Raw genomic sequence first — 24,623 nt, 5'->3', positions numbered from 1 at the left:
CATCACACAGCTATGTTTTCCTAATCAGTGTCTCTAAGTGAGATTTCTAATGATGCACTGCCATTTCTGACCAATGTGGCTGCATCTGCTTCCAGCGAAACACTTTTTTTAACTGCCAACTCTCACTGACACCCTCCAATAGCACATCCATTAACACCAAATCCAGCAAAAATTTCCTTATTAGTGAATCATGGGGTTTGCAGAGTAAAACGGAACAGCAGAAAGGCATAAAATCAGTCTGGAATCATAATCTTCAACTCCTCTGAAGAGCTCTTGAGGCACAGCCAGTGGAGTGATTAGATGGAACTTAAAAACTGAAGTGGTGATAACACCGATGAGGACAGATGACTGGGCAAGGCTGCCAACGTGAAAATGAGCCATACTGAACAGATAATTAAAGGTTCAGTCGAAGAAATGCGTTTTTCTGCTTTCTCCCGAAGAGACTGTGCACCCTGACCAGACTTTAAAAAAAATACCCACAAGAACCTCTGAAATTCTCACTGAGAGAAAACTAATTAAGGGCCCTGACAATAATCCATAACCCGTCTGCCAAACAACAGGTTCAGATGATTACTAGGAGCAAAATGTCAAGGCTTGGCACGGCATGCACTGGGGACTGGACAAAATATGAAGTGATGGATCATAATTTGTGATTTACTGCATGTGCTGAATCTTTTTTTATTGGGTATATAAACTAAACCAAGACTGACAGCTCATGTGAAGCTCAGCATTCATCACTGTTGTTCTACTATACACAGATCTGTGCCAATGTTTTAGGCAACTGTTAAAAACAGCATTGAACAATCTGATTATCTGGTCAGTAAAACACTGATATTAGAATAATCACGAATAATAACACTCCTACAGAAAGTGGTGGTGGTTTTCCATCACTGTGTTCATCATTAGAACATCTCCAAAGTTCTCCTCATGGAGTCTAGTATTATTTAGAGTTCTCCTCAGATCAACACCTGGTTTGGTGGTAAATCAGGGCTTAATGATGGTAAATCAGGTGAGCTGCTGCTGCTGCTGCTGATGGAGTTGAACACATCCTCCACGCTGTGCTGGCTGGACTGGGGGACGTCCAGGAGAAACCTGGAGGAACCGAGCTATGTTCTTCAGACTAGCTGACCGACAAGATCTCACTACTTTCCTCAGAATGAGAAGCTCTTGTTCATTTTTACTGGATTTCTGTTCACCTGCATCTGTTCTGATGGGATCTGGAGCTTCTACAGTAGAAACTCTCTTATTGCTGAGAGACGTGATTAAATAATGTGCTCAGGTGACAACTAATGAAATGTATGTTCCAGTGTATTGCATCCAAATGACTAGAGAGCAGTCATAACTTTAACACCACCTGCCTACTATTGAGTAGGTCCCCCTTGTGCCACCACAACAGATCTGACCACTCGAGGCATGGACTCCACTCCGCCTCTGAAGGTGTCCTGCTGTGGTATGTGGCAGCAGATCCTTTAAATCCTGTAAGTTGTGAGGTGGGCCCTCCAGGAATCGCATTAATGAGCCTTAGGTGGCCAGGACCCTGTTGTTGGTTCCCTGGTTGACCTTTCTTGGAGCACTTTTGGTAGGTACTGACCACTGCATAGCAGAAAAAAACCCACGAAACCACACAAAATGTTTTGGAGATGCTCTGACCATCATCACAGTTTCATCACAGTTCTTGTCAAAGTGGCTCAGATCTCCCGTGCTCTAAATACATCCTAATACAACTGACTGTTTAGTTGCTGTATAGTAAATCCACCCCTTAACAGATAATGTTTTTCATCTCAACTGTGGTACTAATATTATGGCTGATTGATGTGTGTGTTTTTCTCCATTCTTCAACCCTTGGGACATTGTGTACCCTGTTGAGAAGCAACTAGAGGACCTCTTAATCAAAAATGTAGGGCAAAAAAGGACAAAATGCAACCAGTCGCATATCACTATTACATGGGTCATGAGTGCCTTGATTCTGATTAAATCTAAACGACTTAACTCGTCTTAATCTAATATCAGCTCCCTTCAGGGAAAAGGTCACCTTAATCATCAGGATTATATGACTAATCTACTGTCACACAATCTCTTTCACTGGAGGCAAACATCATTAGAGTCTCTAATCTCGGAATCTAATTATCACTGAGGAGCAGAGAAGTGTTATAACAAGCGCCATGCAACACGGTTACAAGTCGGTGATGTGACACTGGGGATTTTATCATTTACAAGAACATTTCTCAGTTTAGAAGCCATCGTTCTGTTAACGAAGACAGTAACAAAGACGTACAAAATCCTCTCGAGACCAGGCTGGCAATGTATCTTCTGTATATCAGTGCTGACCAATGAAAACCATGTACCACCATGTAAATGGTGACTTGACAAGGGAAGGCAGAAATGTTGTCTTAACTTTGAATGAAAGTCAATGGAAAATAATAGTTTATTCCAAGTGATTTAGAGCATTTCTATTGCTCCATTCATCCAGTATGATTTACACAGTGTACAGAAGCTGCTACAGGGTTCAAACCATGGAGAAAACTAAAAAATGAAGATGATGATTTTTATTAGACAGAAGCGATATTTACATTACATTTACATTTAAGGCATTTAGCAGATGCTCTTATCCAGAGTGATTTACAAAAGTGCTTTGCTATTTACCCAAGAAAAACCTCAGCTAGTTTGAATAGACTAAACATTCAAAGATCCTCTAAGTTTAGACTCTACTAAACACAAGTCAGTAAGGAGACCTCTCTGAGTACTCTCAGAAGAGGAGGGTCTTCAGTCTGCGTTTGAAGACAGCGAGCGTTGGACTCTGCTGTTCGGACACCCAGGGGAAGTTCGTTCCACCACTTTGGTGCAGGACAGAAAAAAGTCTGGACACTCGTCTTCCGTGGATTTTGAGGGATGGCGGGTCGAGCCAAGCAGTACTTGAAGCTTGAAGGGCTCTTGGTGCGGATCGGCCTTAGACCATTGACTTTTATGACCACATGCAACTTTGAGGGCGTGTCCCAATTGTGTAGTAATACTAACTAGTTTTCTACTAGAACTAGGACTCGACAGGCTAAGACGCTGCTATAAAAGTGCTATAAATAAGGTGAAACCTGTGTTTAAACAGCAGTAAATAGGCTATACTGTCACAACTGTACAACAGAGTGAACTGGCATTTTGATCTCAAACACAATCAGATAAGCTGGACGTGTTATAATCATTATAAAATCACCTGACCGCAGCCTTTTGAGGCGATCGGGATTATTTAAGATAACCACAATTTTTCTCAGATGTTAGATTTCACTATTGCATGGCGTCACAACAAGCAGAACCCAGAATATGTGATTTCAAAGTCAGATTAAAAGAGGCGTGTGTTCTGGACACTATATAAGGCATACAGGTGCTCTTTTATGCTCTAAATCGCCAGTTCTACCACTTCCCGGAAGTGTTCTATTGGATTCAGATCCAGTGACTGAAAAGGCCTCTGAAAAACACTGAACTCATGATCATGTTCATGAAATTAGTTTAAGACGACGTCTGCTTTGGGACAAGGGGCATTATCAGGCTGAAAGTAGATGATAAAGATGATATATTGTATTGTGGTTATAAAGGGATGCACATGGTCAGAAACCTTACTCAGAAAGGCTCTGGCATTCCAGCGATGACTGACTGGCATTAACAGGCCCAAAATGTGCTAAGAAAACTCCACTCCATTACACCACCACCTCCCTCAGCCTGGACTGTTGACACAAGGCAGACTGCATGAACCTCGGCAGAAATTGAGATTCATTAGACCAGGCTACATTTTTCCAGTCTTCAACTGTCCAGTTTTGGTGAGCCTGATGCTTTTCTGCTCACCACAATTGTACAGACTGGTTATCAGAGTTACTGTAGCCTTTCTATCAGCTCCAACCAGTCTAATGAGGGCAGCACTAAGCAAGGTATTTATGTTTCTTAGCTAGGTTGCTTATATTAAATGGCTGTGTTGGCTAATTAAATGATGGGACAACCTGGTATTAACTGCTGATAAATAGGGCTAGTAAGCTCAGTTGCTTTGCCAACATGGCAATGTTAGTTATGTGCTTCATTAGTTTTGTGAAATGAACAAAAATATTAAAGATGAAGATTATTAAATTAAAAATAAAATAAAATTGTTAGTTAAACATTAATTTCTAAGTCATCTAACTACCAGCTAAAATATAATTAGTTGTAATTATGATAGGCCAACTTTTATCCAATACTGTGTATGTGAATGTATCAATGGCTTTTTAGGAAAGTACCTCAAAAATAATACACCCAGCGAATTCATCATTCCCACAAAACACTGCCTTTTCAAACTTCCTCAATCACAAATCTGGCACAAACCCCACAATGGAAAGAACCACCGCATGAAAACTGTTGAGATTGTACCCCTGCAGCTTAAAATCCTGTCTACTTTCTAGCTATTTTATACAGATTCACTACCACCACTGTTTTCAGACTGTTATAGCAGTTTCGCAATCATGTTTGTCCTCTTGCTTGGTGCTAATACTTAAGGTATTCTTTTAGGGATGAACAACCTAAAGCACCCCCTCCCACACTTAGTGCCAATGACTATAGCAATCATAAGCAGTTAGAGCTTCTGTCTCTGGAGGAGGTCTTAAAAACCCACCATGCATAATTAAAGGCGCATGATGGGCTGAGTTCATCACTTCGGGTTAGAGATGAACACTGCATATACACATCGCATACTTGGTAGCTCTTACCTCCTTCTGTCGATACTTAATGGCCAGTTTGAGGCGAGCTAGCTCGTTGTTGGACTCGTCCTGCAGGAGGCTGAGGTCATCGTGGAAGTTAAGAATGAGCTCCAGCTCTCTGGAGGATCGGGTCTGGTCCAGCAGGTTTTTGGCAAAATGCTTGCATTGGTAGGACAGCTCCTCGTACTCCGTCTTAAACTCGTTCTCCACTTTGCTGAGCTCCTGCAGCTCCCAGCTCAGCTGGAAGGCGGTGAGGAAAGGGTCCTCGCTGGACAGTGCAATGAGTGATGGGCTGGACAGGGCCTTGTAGATGTTGAGGCGGGAGCGAGAATGGCGCAGGCTGTCCACATCCGAGCTGGATACACACTCCATGCAGTTGCAGCGTACCTCGTGGGGCTGGGGGACCGACACACCTTTCTGCACCAGCATCTTAATGATCTCATAGTTGTTGGTGTGTGCGGCGAGGATGATGGGGGTGATGTCAGGAGTGAAGTCCGAGAACTGTTTGTCTAGTAGTATAGGTGGCACCTAGGTGTAAATGAGAAGGACAAACATCTCAGACCAATGGACTGCCCAACTGGACAGGGTCCAGACCTCAACATCAGTGAATACGTTTGAGATGATTTGGATGGTGATGAGCAGAAAATGCTTTGAAAAACATGCAGATTTCTGCGGAAATGTTAAAAGTGAGTCTCCTGAGAAGAATGGAAGGTGTAAAAAAGGTAAAGGTGGACTCACTAAACACTCAGACATCGGATAATAGATTTTCTTGTCGAGACGTCTGTCATTTTCTGTTAAATATGTGTTTATGCTATGTAAATTTATATAGTCTAACTTCTAAAATCATTATGTGAACTGACCAGGGGGACGGTCAAAAGACTTTTTGAATATTACGTACATTTGGATACACTGATTGATAAAGAAGCGAGGATAAAAGGTCATTTAAAAAATGACCTTTTAGCCTCTTACCAGCACATTCTGGTAAAAGCTACACAAAATCAGAAGCCTTTGCAAACAGAGCCCACTGATTCGACTGACCTGTATACATTCTACGTCAAATACCACATGGTCGACTAAAGCTTTGCTCACCAGTAAACCACAATTTAATAACACATACTGGATTCAGAGCCCAAAGAGCCACAGTGTGTCGTAAACATAGTCTCATCTATCCAAACAATCTCAGTAGATAGGGTTAAAACAGATAAGCAGATAGAGCAGTGGTAGACTGACTCCTGCGCAGCCAGTGAGTGGTATAGGTGTCCTTCTAAACACACCGTGAAAGCAGAACCAGTGTTGAAGGATGTTAGCTATGTGCAAAAGTTAGCAAAAAGTGGTGAATCTGCTTTTCAGTGCCACAACCGACACAATACCAAGACACACATTCACTCCAGTTACAGCTATTCCAAGGATTGCATCACTTAAATGTCTTTTGGCGTAGTCAAGAATTTTAAGGAGGTTATAAACATGTCCAAGTGGTGCGGTTCCTCAACATTTTACGAGGCCTTGCACTCAGTGATGGAAAGTTCCAGCAAGTACTTCAACCTGGCTGGATAAAGAAGGACCAGCTGGCACTTAGGAACCATATTCTTAAGCTGCAAAACTGCTCTCAGATCTGCATAACCCACAATCCTTCAACATTTCCACAGAACCGTCCTCTCCAAATTCTGACAGCTGCTGGATGGACATTTGTTGTGTAGTTGTGCCACTGTCATAAAAAACTCATCATATCTCCAGAACAAAAATCCCCAGGAAAAAAAAACAACTTCTAGCATTTCTATTGGTCCATTCATCACACTGTAAAAAATGAGTAGTTCCTTAAAGAACATCTCGGTGGCTCCAAAAACCTAGGGTCTCCTCCAAGAACTTTCCTCAATTCTCTTAGAGGTCCCTGTAAGAACATTTGTGATTCCTCAGTATGAAATCTGGTTCCTCAAAAGAACCCATTTGAATAAGGTTACTAGAGGATCTTTAGGCTCCCACATTTGGATATTAACTATGAGGATTTACCGCTCTTAGAGGAACCCTTTCCTAAGGGCGTAACTTTGCAAAGAGCAAAAGTGAGACAAATTCAAGGCGTTTCTCACAGTTAGATCCAAATATAGTAGGTTAAAGATCCTTCAGGAACCTTAATTCAAATGAGATTTCTGAAGAGCCATAAGAAAAAGTTCTTACAAGCATCTCTAAGAGTATTGAGCAATGTTTTGCTCTCGAATGAACCTTGAGATTGACAAGGAACAAGGAAGGAGACAAGGAACTACCCATTTTTACAGTGTAAAATAAACTTTAGCTAATTGGAAAGGCTGTCGTCCTTAAGAATGGGTTCTTTCAAGAACCTTTTCTGGATGTTTATTTTTTATTTTTTTAATAAATCAACTGAAAAGGTTCCTCCACAGTTTCACATTGAAGAACCTCTGACATACTAAAAAGGCCAACAGTTAGATTTACATTGTCAAAATGTGAAAAATGGAAAGAAAAATGCTGATGTAAGGTTTTTTGCATGACAGTGAAAGTTGCTCATGATATAAATCACATCTATATTATTTTGATGTAGCGCTTGGCTATAGTTGGCTATAATAGAAGCACCATTTTGAAGCATGTGAGAGCTAGCCAGGCTAAATTACAGCCTCCACACAGCAGGGTAAGTTTTATCACAGTGATGATACAAAACATCTCCAAATTAGACACTTATGTAGGTCCATTTCCCTCCATTCAGATTTAACGATTTCTTGATTTTGGTCATACTGTTTGTAATGCATGGGGGGTTGAGGCAGGATGCAAGTGTCAGTTACTTTTCATAATCCTTTTAATATCATCCCAGAGAGAGGTCACAGAATCCAGAAGAACAGAAATATCCATATTAAAAACAGAAAGAAACAAAAGCCAAAATGAAGATGAAATAAATAAACACAGAGAACAAGGAACCCAAAATGCAGCAAACATACATAAGCCCTATACCAGGAACAGCACAAACACTGGGTTATAAGAGTCTAAGAGCACAAGACTCAAACCAGAGAACCTGGAGAGATACAGATGGGAACACTAATGTCTAGGCGGGGCTAGGGCGAGGACCAGGGCGGAGACAAGAACACAAAGGGAAACCAAAACAACACACAGACCCAGACCAAGAAGAGTAAACACAAGGGTAACACGCTGTTACACTACTGACATTTTCTGTAGTAATGATATTTGCTGTACTTAATGAGCAAAAAATTACCTTTTTATACATTAGTTATGTATTAACTGTGTAAACATTGTCTATATAAACATAATTGTATTAACTTTTTTGTGTTCGCAAAATTTTACCAGATTTTAATGACTGTTACAGCTTGTTCTAACAGCAAGCAACATGCTATTGGTGTGCTCTTACACACAGATGCCCCATCTGTTTTTTTATGTAGCACTTCACACCATACTGATTCTACCACAACAAATACTGTAATTACTGTAAAAACATGGTTAAACTCATCCAGAAGTGGATGACAATTCTCGAGTTGGAGACGACCGCTGTACTCTGACTCTTCCTGTCCTTCTTATATAGATATTAAGATATTTATTTAGATATTAAGATATTAACAGAAACTTGTGGGAGCTTCAGCTCTTTCACCAGTGCGTTGTTATTGTTGTTATTTGCTGTAAAACACTGATATAGTAAAAAATAGCGTAGTTTAACTAAAAATAGTTTAGACTCTCAGGGGGCAGTGGTGGCTCAGCAGAGCTCCGGGCTATTGATGACAGGGCTGTGGGTTCGAGACCCAGGCTCGGCAAGCTTCCACTGTTGGGCCCTTGAGCAAGGGCCTTCACCCTCCCTGCTCCCCAGGCGCTGGAGTTGGCTGCCCACTGCTCTGGGTGTATGTTTGCTCACTGCTCCTAGTTCACTGGTGTGTGTGTGTTCACTACCACAGGTGGATCAAAAGTAGAGGACACATTTCATTTTACATACTTGCACCTTTACATATATATATATAATGGGCATGGATATATATGAGGCATGGACCTCCAAAGGTGTCCTGTGGTATCTGGCAGACATTAGCAGCAGTCCTGTAGTCCTAAGTCCTGTAAGTTGTGAGGTGGGATCTCCAGGGATCACATCAGGGGGCCTTAGGTGTCCATGTGTGCTTCTTTGGACCACCTTTGGTAGGTACTGACCACTGCATACCAAAGAAAACCCCACAAGACCTGTCTGACATTGTAGAGATGTCCTGATCCAGTCATCTAGCCACCACAGATTGGTTCCTGTCAAATTGGCTCAGATGGTCCATTTGTCCTGACTGTTTCCTGGCTACCTAATAAATCCACCCTGTGACAGATGCCCCTGTAGATGAAGACCACCACCTGTCAGTGGTGAGTGGTGTTAATGTTATGGCTATTTATGTATATGAGAGTTTTTACTGTAAAAGCTCAGAAACACCAGATCACATTAGAACAGGAGCTGGTGAACGTGAATCCAGTTGAGTTGAGTTGAGTTAGTTTGAAGAATAAAGCTTGGCTCCAGGTTTCTCCTGGACGCCTCCAGCCAGCGTTTGTGTAGGTCCGTATACGCTGGGTTCTATATTCAGCTTAGAAACACAAACGAGCTGTTGATTAACACAATCACATGTTCAGCTTGTTTTAGTGAGCTCCCACAGCTCCCACTGCCCTGTCTCTAAATAAGACAAACTAATTACAGGTTTATGTATAATCAGTAGAGAACATCCCAGACACCTCCAGAACCGAACACTGAACCGGCATGTGTGCGCTTTATACGATAAGCCTAGAACTCAGCGCACTCCTCCTGCAGCTCCTCCATGGTGCTCCAAACATGGTGAATATTCTTCTCCTTAAAGGCATCAACAATCCTCAGGAACTGATAAGACCCTCGTTCAAAATCCCATTCTTCAAACTTACTGATAAAACAAAGGCAAATTTACAGAGTTCTGAGAATACAGAGAGAGAGAGAGAGAGAGAGAGAGAGAGAGAGAGAGAATGGGGTAGGGAGAATTGAGAGAGAGGGAGTATTGGGTAGAGAGAGCGAGAGAGAGAATTGCAAGGGAGAGGGTGAGAGAGAAAATAGGGAAAGAGAGAGGAGAGAGAGAGAGAGAGAGATAATGGGGTGGAAAGAGAGAATGGAGAAAGAGAGAATTGGGTAGAGAAAGAGGGAGCGGGAGAAAGAAAGACAATGAGAAAGCAAGGAGAGAGAGAGACAGAGAGAGAGAGAGAGAGAGGGGGGAGAGAGAGAGAGAGAGAGAGAGAGAGAGAGAGAGAGAGAGAGAGAGAGAGAGAGAGAGAGAGAGAGAGAGAGAACTGGGTAGAGAGAGAGAGAGAGAGAGAGAATTGGGTAGAGAGAGAGAGGGAGAGAGAGAGAGAACTGGGTAGAGAGAGAGAGAGAGAGAGAATTGGGTAGAGAGAGAGAGGGAGAGAGAGAGAGAACTGGGTAGAGAGAGAGACAGAGAGAGAGAAAGAGAGAAATAAAGACAATAAGAAAGCAAGGAGAGAAAAAAGGCCGAGAGAGAAAGAGGAAGAAAAAGAGAGAGAATGGAGAGAGAGAGAGAGAGAGAGAGAGAGAGAGAGAGTAAAATGAGAAAGAGCACCGGGGACGGGAGAAGGAGAGTGAAAAAGAAATAGCGGGTAAGAAACTGAGCGAGCAAGAGAGGAAAAGAGAGGGAGTGTGGGGGGTGGGGTGGGGGGACAACGAGAAAGCAGGGAGTAAGAAAATTAAAGAGAATAAAAGAAATGTGAAATATGTGACAGAGCCCCCGAGAGAGCAGGAGTGTGTGAGTGTGTGTGAGAGAGGTGGTGATTAGAGGATGAGGTGATTAGCACATCTCTGGCAATATCCATTCTTTCAGGCTGAAGCGCTGCACCTCTCAGAGAGAACAGTCTGAGCCAGCAGGCACACCATAATGGTGAGCACAGTTATACTGACATACCCAAGCTAGCAGCTTCGCTAATTAGCTAGCATATCAATACGCAAAATACCAGCGGTAAGAAAAACTGATTAATTGAGGGTGGGGTTGGGTGGGGGAGGGCAGTGTGTGACTGAAGGTGTAGTATGGTGGGAGATAAAGGCAGCGGTGTGCACATGCTGTGACGTGAGCATCTGGGACCCCAGACTTCACTGTTGAGCCTTTCGGAGGTGTCGTCTTACTATAACCCCAAGTATGAGGTGCAGGGTTTTTTTGGTCTGCATCTGAGTGTGATTACTGTATTCACAGCTGCCCTGAACCCGATTTATTTGGAGTAAAATGTGTTGGTGTGAAAACACCAGTCCACCACCAGCTTGTCAACAAATGCATGTGTACAGCTGCCCATGAGGGGTCGCGCAAAGCCTAGTTTGTATTTATCGCAGTAGAGTAAAAGTGAATTACACTCTCTAACTGTAGGGGGAGCCCAGGAGCACAAAATACCAATTCTTGCATAATGCTGTTTTAATGACACAGTAAACCGAGACAGCCATGTAAAGAAATATCATAAATAGACTGAAAAAAATGAAAATGTAAACTATGGACCCTTTAAAGCATTATACACCACTATCCCTGATGTCAATTAAGTCTCCAACGTACATCATCTCAGACAACTTGTTGCCTCCCATGGTGCACCTTTTGCTTGCAGAGATATTACACTTTATTTGGAGATCAGTGGAGCAAATTACGTCACCACTACAAAGTGCGAAATCCCAACAGGTCTTTGATTGACAGCACAAGACAGTCAGTATGTTCATCAGTATCTAACCCACTGCAGGCAAATCAAAGCCTGCAACGCGCTCCCATGTTCCGCCTCGTCCGTTTGTGATCCATAGACATGTTAATTTGGTGATTTGCATATCAAACAGGCAGTGTGAATAGGGATGAGATTAGAGAGAGAACTGGGCTGACCATGTAGTGCACTACTGTGGTGGATGATCACATCAGCTCAGATCACATTTTCAGTGGTTTGCTAATTTCTCAGAATCGCCTCTTCCGCTGTACTCCAGCCCTTTCCAGTGAAACACAAGCAACACAACTGCATGACTCCGAACAGCCAAGAGCTTTAATTATTCAAGATAAGGATGGTGTTCAACCCTTGGAAGTAACCCTAGTTACTGCCTGTGATATATCAGTTATTTCTTACTAGTAGCTCATCTCAACAAGTACAGACAGTATGTTGGGTTTTAAAATACACTTGTGTTCGTACGTAAAATAAGAAATATTTTGCTAGGATTTGATTGAAGTTATTGTGGGCTGATGCTGAAATGTAGAAATTGTAGAATTGTGGATGTTTACGCACTGTGCTCAATAATATACATTTCATTAGAAATGAATGTAAAAACCTAGTTCAATCCAAAGGGTTCACTTACTTTTTCTAGCCTGAAGTGTGGATGTTTACTCAACTTCTTTTTTATAGCAATTACCACAGAAATCCAGTTTAACCCAATGGGTTGACTTACTTTTTCTAGCATGAAGTATGGATGTTTAGGCAATGCAATCCATAAAATCTATATTTTGAGTAATTAATTCAGAAACCTAGTTCAATCCAAAGGGGTTCACTTACTTTTTCTAGCCTGAAGTCTGGATGTTTACTCAATACGCTCAATTCTTTTTAATAGCAATTACCATAGAAATCCAGTTTAACCCAATGGGTTGACGTACTTTTTCTAGCCTGAAGTATGGATGTTTAGGCAATGCAATCCATAAAATATATTTTATTAGTAATCAATGCAGAAACCCAGTTCAGTCCAAATGGTTCACCTACTTTTTTCAAGCATGAAGTGTGGATGTTAACTCAATGTGCTCCAAAAAAAATATATAATAATAATAGTAATTACCACAGAAATCCAGTTTAACCCAAAGAGTTCACTTACTTTTTCTAGCCTGAAGTATAGATGTTTAGGCAATGCATTCCATAAAATATATTTTATTAGTAATTAATATAGAAACCTGGTTCAATCCAAAGGGTTCACTTACTTTTTCTAGCCTGAAGTCTGGATGTTTACTCAATGTGTTCAAAAAAGACATCTGATTGGTAATTAAGGTTAAGGTAAATCTAAATGGCTCACTGTCTGGCACAGTCTCCACAAAACAGGGTCAAGAACAGAAAACAGTCAAGGAACAGGCTATCAGGGCTATCAGCAGCAAAACAGGACATTGTTAGAAACATAGAAAAAGGTTTAAAATGCCAGAGGACAATTAGATTAGATTAGAAATAAGCTCAGAAACACAAGGCTAAGTTTTTGCACGTCTTCACTTCTCAGGGCCTTTTGAAGAGTGAGCTGAGTAGATGGGAGGTGGGATGGGCCAGTGATCAGAACTGATAATAAGGCACTATTCAGCCACTCTTTATTTTTCCTGTATTAAGAAACATATACACATATATGTCTTAACGTTTAAGGCATCAAGACTAAGGGCCCTATTTTTCACCCTGCACAAGGTGCGTTGCTATGCTCATTGCTGTCTTACACCCTGCCAACAGTCTATTTTACGCCTTCCTCCTGCGTCATTTAAATAGCAGCGCTGCTCGTGAATATATCTACGCTGATGGGCGCGGTGGTCTCGAAATAAGGGGTGTTCAGGTCAGTTTCTGGAGTATTGCTGTGTATCTTGGCGACGGAAAACACAGGAGCTCCACTGACTGAAAACAGCCTAGACAGACGTTCGTCAAAAGTCAGACGTTCGTTGCTATGTTGGCAATGAATTGTCAACAAAGGCGCGTGCAGCCCAACACTCGTACACCCGACCACGCTTTACACCACTGAAATAGCAACCCACCAAAGTCAGACCACACCTGGCTCCTAAAGGGAACGGCGAGAGACGCACTGATTGGTTTATTACTGCACGTTACTCCCAAAAACACCCCCCCATGATTAATTAAGAGACTTAGTACATGACTTTTGATCGTTTCGAGCCAAGCAAGGCCTACTTTTCCCGTTTTTACCATAGCAAAGACACACTGACACGCCCTTAATCAAGCTGTACAGTGCACGGTTGACGGCTCCCCAAAAAGATAGCTTAAACAGCGCCCTGAGACTCAACAGCACTTTAGCATTTCCATGACTGGCTCTTGACATGTAGTCCAAGAACCATGGAAGTAATCTGAAAGTGGTACATGAAGGAAAATGGACTTGGTAGTTCAGATATGCATCTGATAAGAGACTGTTGGAGGAGGGGAAGTCAAGGTCCGGCGGGACAGAGTAATGACAGAATCAATTCTCTGAGCACTTTCTCGAGCATAATCACAGCAGGGAAACCGTTCCATGCTAGGAGAACTGTGATTATGTTTAACAGAAAGATCAGAAAACAGAGTGCTATTAAATATGAATAAGAATCCTGCTTCTGCATACTAATGAGCTTCTGTAACTGAGCAGAAAGAATATTCTGATAGCACAGGGTTCATTAACCGTACTTATTGTGTGTATAAGTGAACAAGCATGGCCTATTAGTACAGTTCATTACAGTGCATAAAAATAGCCTGCGAATCCCTTAAGAACCAGGGGTTGAGCGTGAAACAAATGCAGTGAGCTTGACTGTAAATCAAGCTTAATTAAGATACAACAGTCAGCCATAACATTAGTACCACCTGCCTAATATTGAGTAGTTCCCCCTTGTGTTGCCACATCAGATCTGACCAACTCTACAGGGCGTTCTGCTGTGCACCTAGATGTTAGCAGCAGATCCTTCCAGGACGTCCTGGATGACTTGGAACCTCTATGGATCACATCAGTGAGCCTTAAGTATCCATGACCGTGATCCTAGTTCAGGTTCTCCCGATTGTCCATCCGAGAGCACTTTGGGAAGGTTTCTGAAGGAAAAACTGACCACTGCCTGCCAGAAAAACCCCACAAGACCTGCCTGATGTTTTGGAGATGTTCTGACCCAGTCGTCCAGGACATCACAGTTTGGTTCTTGTCAAAGTGGCTCAGATTCTTTTTCTGCTTTTTAACACCTTCATCACCTTCAAGAACTGACTGTTCGCTTGCTGCCTAATATATCCAACCTTGACAGATGCTGCTGTAAATGAAGATAACCAATATTCTTCAGTTCACCTGTCAGTGGTGTTAATGTTGTGGCTGTTTGGTGTATGTTAAGGAAGGATCGCTGTATATATTTGTGATGTCGTCGTCTTTCTTCATTATTATTCAGATTAGACTTAGATTAGGGGCAGTTTCACCAAACGAGTTCTTAATTAACCAGATAATTTAATCCTGTTCAGTCAAGCCTGTTCAATAGGAGAAGAGTTGCAAGAGTTACTGGACATGACTCACTCTGGGCTCACGGTTTAGAAGACCCTCATGCAAATAGCTGATGGCTCTGGCATCTTTGACTGTTTGAACAATTTGTTCAGTAATGATATGGCACTGCAAAATACTGTGTGGACAGTATGTGTATGTGTTGCCTGTTCAAATAAGCCTTGTCTAATGACTCTAGATTAGATCAAGAGGTCAAGGGCAATCCTACCGGACAGTCCTCACATTTGACAAAAAAAAGTGGGATCACGAAAAGATCTATTAGGGGCATATATCAGGTTTGGTACGATTTTTAACATTGCAGTATTTTGATACTAATATTATATTAATGACAAGCACTCAGCACCTCTTTACTCTTAAAATAAAGGTGCTACAAGGGCTGTCTGAGTGCTGCCATATAAGAATCCCTTTCATATCCATAAAGAACCATTTTGTAAAGGTCCTTTCCATCCATCAGCAACCGGAGTCAGGTCAGAGAGAGCACAATTGGCCTTGCTCTCTCAGGGGTGGGTTGATGGCACTTCCTTCCCCCCACATCAGTCCTAGTGTGATGTTGGTCAGCACAGGTGTCTTTTAGTTGTTGTATCGGATATAGGAAGCCGCGCTTTCTTCCGAGCGCACTAGGCTACCTACCTAGCAATGCGGCAGGGCAAAAAGAGGCGGTGGCTGGCACATGTGCTAGTCTTCCCCCTCCTAGTGTTGGAGGCATTGCTAGTTATAGAGTAACAGTGAAAGTTCACATTCATGGGCTTTTGGTAATTGGCCTCCCAATTTGGGTAGAACCTTTAAATATCAACTAAAGGTTCATTAAAACAGATCTCCACCCAACTCATTTTAAGCAGGTAGAATTTAATGTAAAAAAATTTAAAATGTCTTAAAACTTAAATAAAAAAATCTTAAAAGAAAGTGTAAAGAGAGAAAAAAAAGTGTGAGTCTGATCGTGGTTGGATGAGAAGTATAAACAGACTCCATTCTGACTCCCTATTGGTTTGTAAGCGATCCATCACACCTGCACACGTCCCGTCACTCTCCAGCGAGCTCACAGCAGACGTCTGTAGTCTAGTATGAAGACTGTGTCCGTGGCAGAGACTCAAGAGAGCTGCAGTGAAACGTCCCGACTGAGCCCCACATTTACATTCCAATAAAGCTTATTGATCACACGCCTCTGAAGTCTGACTTTCTGCAGCTTTACAAAACTTCTAGACAACGACTCCTCATATTTTCCTCCATGAAGCTCATGTTGATGCTCAGTAGAGCACAGAGACGCTCCTTTAATAGAGCTGATATTACTGAAATGCTTCATTTTCAATGGGCAGATCTGCAGCTGAAACAGGAGCCTAGTGCAGCCCAACATTTTTAACATCAACATTTTAATAGATCATTCTCCTCATTCTGGCTTTTAGAGAAATGGTTTTTTTTTTTGTTTTTTTTGGGGGGGGGGTAGTGCACTACAGACCCCTGTGACGCGGCCTTCCTTCCATTACTTTTACTTTTCTACTTGAAGTCGTTCTGAAACCAGTACTTTTACACTTTTACTGGAGTAAAAAGCTTCAGTTGATACTTCAGCTTCTATAGAAGTCTTTTAAACCCTCGTATTTCCACTCACCTGAGGAATGAACAGGAATACTTTTGATACCTTTGCTATCATATATATGATGTCATTGTCATCATAGGGAGGGCTATGGCTGGTGACGTGCACGGTAACCCAGAACTTTTCCAGACCTTACCTAGAGTCAACGCAAATATCCGGATCAGATGTACTGGACGCTACCCAGACTTTATCCTGCTGTTCCCCTTTTACAAAGTCAGGGTACTGAGTGAGCCCATGTGCAAATAGAGCAGGTCGATCTGCAAAGAATTCACAGTGGGTCCTGCGGTGCCTCTTGCATGCACTACTCAGGCGCCACCCCTTGCCTAAACCATGTAGAACATTTCCTGTAGTGAGAACAAAAGGACACAACACTACCGTCTGACACAGAAAGTCTCCATCTGTGCGACAGGGCAACTCCCCATAATGTTTGGGCCTTATGCTCCTGATATTTTTGTATGAGTTCGTATGTGAAAACAGCTTCAGTAGAGGTCTGCAAATGGGTAAGATTAGGCACTGTGTGAATGTTGACAGGTTGGTGTGGATAAGAAAGTTGCTATATGGCTGTTGTGTTATAGACATTGTCATAGACTCCTGGTTCCTATCACCAACACTATAAAGACATTTGAGTCAGCAAGTTTCTCGAAAATGAACCATTTCCCACCAAATCCAGTGTGACTGGCTTTATTTACATCTCAAGTACTATCGTATGCACATTAATTATTATTGTGTGAATTTCCCCTTTAAAGTCCTGTATAATTTTGATTTTTGTTTTTTCCATTTTCACATTTTTACATATTGTGAATCTGGCAGTTGTTCTTTACATGGTTTCAGAATATCATGATGAACGGGCCAATACAAATGCTCCAAAATGACTTGGGAAAAAAATATTTTCCATTGACTTCCATTGAAAGTCCAGACGGTTTTTTGCTTCTCCTGTAAAGTTTTTTTTTTTTTTTTTTTTGGAGACTCGAGGTTTTTTCGTGACTATGACGATACAAGTTTAAGAGGTACAATTAGTCTGTGTACTTGAGCGGCCTCTTTAATGTGTTACGTCAAATATGTGTGAAGATCAGTCACGTGTTCGGTGCCATTCATGTCCAAATCCCAGTATTCTTAAAAGGGGGGGGGGGGGGGGTGCAAACTTTATAAAGAAAGACCCTCTGACCTGTTTCTCGCCGCTGGGCTTCTTGTGGTTGAGCAGCAGCTCCACAGCCCCCACCACCTCCTTGCGGATGGCGTGCAGCAGCGCGTCGCCCACGTGCACGTTGTAGCTGAGCAGCAGCTCGATGAGCTCCAGGTTCTCGTTCTCGATGGCGATGAGCAGCGCCGTGCGCCCCAGCGGGTCCACGCAGTTGATGTTGATCTTGAAGTAGATCTCGGCCTCCTCCAGCGCGCGCTTCACGCTGCCGTAGTCCCCGCGCTCCACGGCGCTCAGGTACAACTTCTCCTGCGCGGACAGCTCAGCCTCGGCGCGCACCACGCGCAAGGGGATGCGGTCCCGGTAGCAGGACGGGTCCCTCCGGCGGTAGTAGAGCTGAGACATGATGGCCGGACAGCTGGGGAAGTGGAGAGGAGAGGAGGAGCGGAGCCAAGATAAACAGCCAGGCCACTGCAGCTCGCAACATGACACACACACATACACACACACACACTCTCACAGAGGCAGCGCACGAGAGAGCGGTGGGGGGAAACGACATCCACCCATCCTGATGACCACTCTGTACCGTAATGCAATTAAGAGTGGCGTGGCAGTGCCCAGAACTGACCACGTTATGTGCATGCATTCGAGCTGGTGAGATGGTTTGCTTCTGGCTGGACCTCCTGGACGGTCCAGTCAGTGTGAATCGCTTTAACGTTAAAGAAAAGTTTACAGCAGATGTTACACTGTGGACAACAGAATGTCTCTATTTTTGTCACTATTGTCCTCTCACGACTGGTTGACCACATAACGGTCCAGTGCCACTGACACTCTTCTGTCAACTTCTTTAAACCGTTTCTTGAACGGTGCGTAACGGTAGGATGGCCACTGGCCACGCCAGTGTACGTTGGCTCTGCTACTGGTCAGAGTATTACAATAGCCACGTCTATAAGTCTTGAAGGCATTTAAGGCATTAGTGCCTCGCCTGGAGAGTCACGAGCAGCATGTGGACAGGCGCACGAAGGGACTGCCAACATTACGCACGCTTTTACGCACGGAGATTGCAGTGGAAAAGAAGCTCCAAGGCAACGAAACGACACACAGGTTCAGGTAATGTGACAAAACGGCACCAACGTCGCCACCAACACACACACACACACAGCTATGAAGTTCAGAGCGCGTGAACATTTCACTGACTGCAGACAAGTCGTGCAGCCGCGCAAATGCCTCGTAACTTACCGATGTGAGGAGACAGGACTGCTGAGTTTATCTTCCAGTACTCCAGTCACGGACTGAAGCCCCCGTGCGTGTCGCTGTACTCCGAAGCTGCGCCATGATCATGCTGGAAAGGCGTTTCGTCTCCCACTGCGCATTCCGAGAGCCCCCCAATGTCGAGCATTGTTTCTGCAGACCCGAGAGCCTCCCCACTTTGCTGCTGTTTAACGTTGCAAATCAGCCACGGAGCCAAAGCAACGAATTTACCAGTGAAAAGGCAGCTAGGAAGGGTTGAGGAGGGAGACACACACGCGTCCTAACTGTGCCTCAAGTCACCTCAGTTCAGAGTAGAGTCTGTTCTGCTGAATAGAGCTGCAGGACTACTGAGATCTACCTAAGCTGTGGTTTGATCCCCCATAGAGGTAAACTGGAGTACTGTAGTTGGTGCAGGTGGTGTTTTTGGTCCATATCATAAAAACAAACACATGTTCCAGCTTTTTAATAAGACACCTTAACATGGTTCACTATATGTCCAAATGTTTGTGGACACCAATTCTTATGAATGCATGCTGCCACTAGAACAGGACTCTCCAGAGGCGTGGGCTAGAGGGGTATAAAGCACTCCAGCATTGAGCTGTGGAGCAGTGGAAGAAGTGTGCTCTCTGGAATGATGGTGGAGCTCCATCCAATATTTCTGGGATGAGTTGGTGAGATGGGGATGAGATGGGGTTGTGATCATCATCCAACATCCTGACCTCACTAATGCACTTGTTGCTGAATGCAATCAAATCCTCACTGATGGGCTCTGAGTGGCTCAGCGGTGCCACTATGGCCTAGGGATTGCGAGTTCAAATTACAAGCCATTCCACTTTGCCATCAGTGACCGAAGTCCAAGAGAGGACATTTGGCCCGGGTGGGTAGATGGCGCTTTCTTACATTATCACTCTTAAGCAGTGTTGGCCGGCTAGTGCTAGGGGGCGTTACGGACGGGTCTCCATTTGAGAGCTATGCTCCAACATCTGGTAAAGAGCCTTTCCTGGATAGTAGAGACAGTTACTCACCAGTTACTCTTGATTTCAGAAGAAACAATGAATGAGCAGGTGTCCCAATACTTTTGTCCAAACAGTGTATGTAAACACTGTTAACACTCTTCTGAACTCAGTCCATATGTTTAGACATTAAGCTGCACAAACAGCCTGTTTTGAGCTCACAGAAAAAAACAGCACATTCACATGAATAAAGCCTACGTCAGTTTAGCCCCACCCATTTACACTGAAGTGATAAGGAGTGTTTCTCCCTGGACTGCTTTTCAAATGGGGCAGCCAATAAGAACAGATATCATTTGCAATTCATCCATTTTAAAGTCTCAGTAACAAAATAAATTGTAATTATAACATTTAGGAAATGGTGATGTAAACTGACTGATGAAATTATTATCAATAATAATAATAATAAAAATGATGACTATTTGGGTTCTAAACCCCCTCAAACTTCATATATCAATCTCAGAGGCACAAATAATAAGATATGGGCGTATGGAATATGGGCTTTTAATGATGATGGTGGTGGTGGTGGTGTTGGCATTGTGGTTGTTATTGTTTCTGGTGTGAGACCTGATTGTGGTGATATTATTATTATTATTATTATTATTATTATTATTCAGTTGTAATGTATTTTTACCCATAGTGACCAAAACTCACTAACAGCATAATTCAGCCCATATACATACTGTATACTATGTACTGTACCATTAGAAATCCATGGGACACTTAACTCATGTAGGAAGTAAAAAGGCTCCTCTTTTTCAAAGTGCTTTTACAGATTTGTCAAAAGTGAAGGGACACAGCCTGTGCCTGGCGACAGTTAACAGAGTTACCATGGTAACTGCCCCTCAGTGAGTAAAGAAATGTGACCAGGGTGGTCCCCCCCTGCCAGGCTAATCCGCCTGGCATCATAAATGTGCTTCTATTGGTTGAAATCACCTGTGTGTTCACCTAGGTTGCTTATATAAACAGCACAGCATTCAATATGTCCGCTCACTGAAGTGCTGCTACTTCTAGAAGGCTAGGTAACTCACATCAGCTGCTATCAGAGAGACCACAACTGGCCCTGCTCTCTCCAGGGTGGGTAGATGGCACATTCTCCCCACATCACTCCAGTGCAATGCTGGCCAATGCGTCAGAGCTGGGTACACGGGGCTTTCCTCCAAGCACGTTTGCCTAGTGATGCTGCATGGCCACAACAGTGAAGAGGTGTGTTGGAGGAGGCGTGTGTCGGCCTTCGCCCTCCCAGTGTTGGGAGCATTGCATGGGGGAGAATTTAAATGGGTTGGTTAACTGCCCATGAGAATGGCATCTCTGTCACTGCCCCTGGAGGCCAGAAAACTGCTGGCCTCCAGGGGCAGCTACTAAATCATACTGGTGTAAAATCCTGTAGTGTTACTCTACCACCTCAGTCCACATACTTCTCTACCTTCAGATGCTGCTTCTGTATCTCTCAGCTTGTCCAGAAATGCATGCATATGTACAGCTGTCCATAATCTGTCCTTGATTTGTATTTACTGCAGTGAAGTACAAGTGAATTTTACAGTCCTCAACTATAGGGGGAGCCCAGGAGCACAAAATACCATGCCTTTAATGGATTAAAGAAACATAGCAAACACGTTAGTTAGTTTTGCAGCACGTAATTATTCATTAGTAGTTACTGAATAATAAAGTCTCGGGATGAATAATTGGCAGAGATACGGCCGAGACGGAGCTGACACTTCAGACAAGTGGTGGTTTGCAGCCGTAGAAAAAGCAGGATTAAAACACGATGAAGTGAGAAACTGCTTTGAATACCGTCTGTTGCCTAGACTGCTATTCCTGTGAGAAATGCACCGGCACTCGCTTTGGTATAATGAACAATATGTCTGTAAATGGACAGGTGGGAGGGTACCCAGAGAAGCTGACAGCTGGTGGTGGAGAGCTGGTGTGTAAAATTACCAACAGCACTTTCATCCTCTTTTCATCTGATCAGAGATGAACGGAAAAACAGTAATGCTGCGTTCTAAGAGCATCAGAATGAATGTTGAGAGATGAATTTTTGCATAATCATGTATTTTAATGAGAATCGTTTTCTCAGTGCAGTAAATACAGCTGATAGCTATTTGTACACGGTGAGTGTAAGAGGCCCTTAATGTAATTCACTTCTTTGATAACTTAAAAAAAAAAAAAAAAGCTTGATGTCATCCATGTCCTGCACTAACACACATGTCCCCACGCCTCTAAACAACCTCTGTGACCACAGGGCCTTGACACTGGGATGTTAGACAGTGGATTATGGAAGCAATCACTGGCTTCTGTTGAGAGCTGATTCCAGAGTCATGTGCCCAGAGCCCGTCTGGAAAACAACAGGCATAAATGTCACTTGCAGAACAGCTAGTGAAGTCAGTCTCAGTTTAGACAGTGTGTTCCTGTCCCCATCTCCACACTCATTGTGTGGAACAGATTGAACTGTAAGGTGAGGTGTGTCTGCTACTCACTCAAGTGGGTGACAAAACCCAGAGTATCAGGAGCAGTAGATCTAACAAAGAAATATTTAAGGAGTGAGGTTTGGTAGGATTCTCAAGTTCATTCAGCAAGTCTTCAGTAGTATGTACAGTTAACCGCTTAACACAGAAAGGCTTATTACACACTAAGGTGTATTATTCAGTAACTACAGGGACATCTGTACAAACTGGTGGGGATATAGTGGGGAATCTGTTTGCTTCCATGATGGACACTGTGTTGAAATTCTACACTCCTAATGACTTGTGGCCTTGATCTGTGGTACTAGGAAATCCATGTACCTGGTTTAGGGCCGTCCATTGAGAGTGGTGCTTCTACTGCATTCCTCCAAAGAACCTTAAGAGTGCACTTTTTGGTCCAGCAGAATAAGCCGCTGTCACTACGATCAGAGGATCCCTGGTTCACATGCCTCTAGCTATCAGCAGAGAGCACAACTGGACAAGCTATGTATGTGTGTGTGCATTTGCACATCTGTGTCAGCAATGGGTGCAACTTAAAGTCGCTGAATGCATTTATTAGAAGTGGTGTCCACAAACATTTGGACATATAGTGTACCTTTTTTTTTTACAGACTTTGGCTCCAACCCTAATCCACATCACCTGATCCCACTAATTTCTGCTTTCAGAAGTTCTTGATTGGCTGAATGAGGCGTGTTAGATTTGGGTTGCAGTAGGTGTTTGAAGGTGCAGTAGCTCTCTGGGAGAAGGAAAAAGAGGCCCAAAGTGGCTCAGCGGGCTAAACCACTGCCATCGGCGGCTGGAGTTAGAGAGAGCACAATTGGTAGTGCTCTCTCTGGGTGGGTAGATGGTGCTCTCTTCCCATTCTTAAAGCAATGTTGGTTGGCACAGGTAGCTTTGTTTTTCACTTATAAGACATGTCTATTTTTAATATGATATTTGTATCTCTTCTGAGCCCAAACGTTCTGTAATAAACCAAGTTTATCTGAGCACGGTTGACTCTGAATTAATTTAACACAGTGGATTGGTTGCCTCATCTTCCTTCAGACCTTGAAACAGCTCCACTGTTGGCTGGTGCAGTGGAGCTGGGGACCTGAAGCTTTCCTTTGAGCGCAATGCGTTCAAGCTGCAATGGGGATAGTTCAGAAGGAGGCGGTGGGTGGCTTTGAATGCTTTGATGGAGGCATATGTTAAATCCTTACCCTTCCAGTGTCTGAGTTATCAATGGGTGGGGTTAACTGACAGTGTCACTTTTTGGAACTTTTGGAACATTTTTGGCCAGTCTGTGCTGCTTTATTTAACTGCAAATCAATGGAAGAACTTACTTACAATACAACAATAGAACTGCTCCTCTTTTCTCTTGCAGCAACACACCAGTGAATGGCTTGGGACTGTCGCTTCAGCACTGTGGAGTGTGTGTGAGTTCTGTGGATCAGCATTTGAAAGAGGACGAAATTCAGTCAGAAACACTGCTGTCTTTGAAGCCGTTTGCCATTATGATGGACCCTTTAAACAGACCTGTTCTGTTCCTGCTTTAAGCTGCCCGCAGGTCAGAGCAGAGTGTCTGACCTGTACAGAAAATCTGATTATAATGGCTGTTCATTGTTTTTAAAAACATATCAATAGGGGTCAAATCTTTTGGGCGTTTTATAGCACATACTCCTTCACTCCTTCCAGTGGTGTGTTGTTATTGGTGAGATCCCTTATGTCAGATCTGTAGTATCTGGATTGAGTAGATTGTGGCCAGTCAGATGCATATAATGGCTTTTGACTGTCTTGATAATGCTGCAGTGTTTCATCCCCACTGGTTTGTTGCCTCTGCATGCACCAAAAAAAGAAAGCTCTCTGCAGTGGGAGAGGGAACATGAGTGTGAATATTATTGAACATTATGATTCATACTACATTTCCTGAGGTGATGCAGTTTGGTAATATCTGAACATTTGTCAGAAAAGCTCTGCTGTCATCCATCCACCAGACATGGAGATTCGAGTAGCAGTGGGAAAGTTAGTTATTTGAGGGCAAGGTAAGGAGTGTAAAGGTAAAGCCGTCTGTTTTCAGCAGTTGTTTGCATGTTTGTTTATTATGCAATCACCAGGCAGTTTATTAGGAACACTACACTAATACACTAATACTGGATGGGGCTTGTATTTACTCACTTCTCACTTTCATGTTCTAAATCTTCTGATCAACTGGATGCAGAACTGGTGACTGGGAATTCCACTGGAGAACATGGTGCATGGCCAAACTCTGGTCAGGAAGGGATTCGCAT

The 24,623-nt window shown here is 43.1% G+C and overlaps 1 protein-coding gene across 4 annotated transcripts in view; it reads right to left on the bottom strand.

Moving 5' to 3' along the window:
- trpc4b (transient receptor potential cation channel, subfamily C, member 4b) overlaps positions 1-19,218 on the bottom strand; it is a 36,282-nt gene extending 17,064 nt beyond the window's left edge. For 2 of the 4 annotated variants that reach the window (XM_072691508.1, XM_072691510.1), the window contains exons 1-3: positions 18,873-19,218; positions 17,661-18,051; positions 4,719-5,237 (exon numbers count right to left, since the gene is read on the bottom strand). In XM_072691508.1, the coding sequence (XP_072547609.1) occupies positions 4,719-5,237; positions 17,661-18,038 (897 nt within the window). In that variant the 5' untranslated portion in view covers positions 18,039-18,051; positions 18,873-19,218. Of the gene's footprint in view, positions 1-4,718; positions 5,238-17,660; positions 18,207-18,872 lie in introns of those variants that run through there. The other 2 variants (XM_072691511.1, XM_072691509.1) reach the window with 2 other exon arrangements.
- Between the last annotated feature and the right edge of the window lie 5,405 nt (positions 19,219-24,623).

This window comes from Salminus brasiliensis, chromosome 11, assembly GCF_030463535.1.
Source record: "Salminus brasiliensis chromosome 11, fSalBra1.hap2, whole genome shotgun sequence".
Classification (NCBI taxonomy): domain Eukaryota; kingdom Metazoa; phylum Chordata; class Actinopteri; order Characiformes; family Bryconidae; genus Salminus; species Salminus brasiliensis.
The sequence above is the reverse complement of the archived record's forward strand: the minus strand, read 5'-3'. Positions and strand labels throughout refer to the sequence as shown.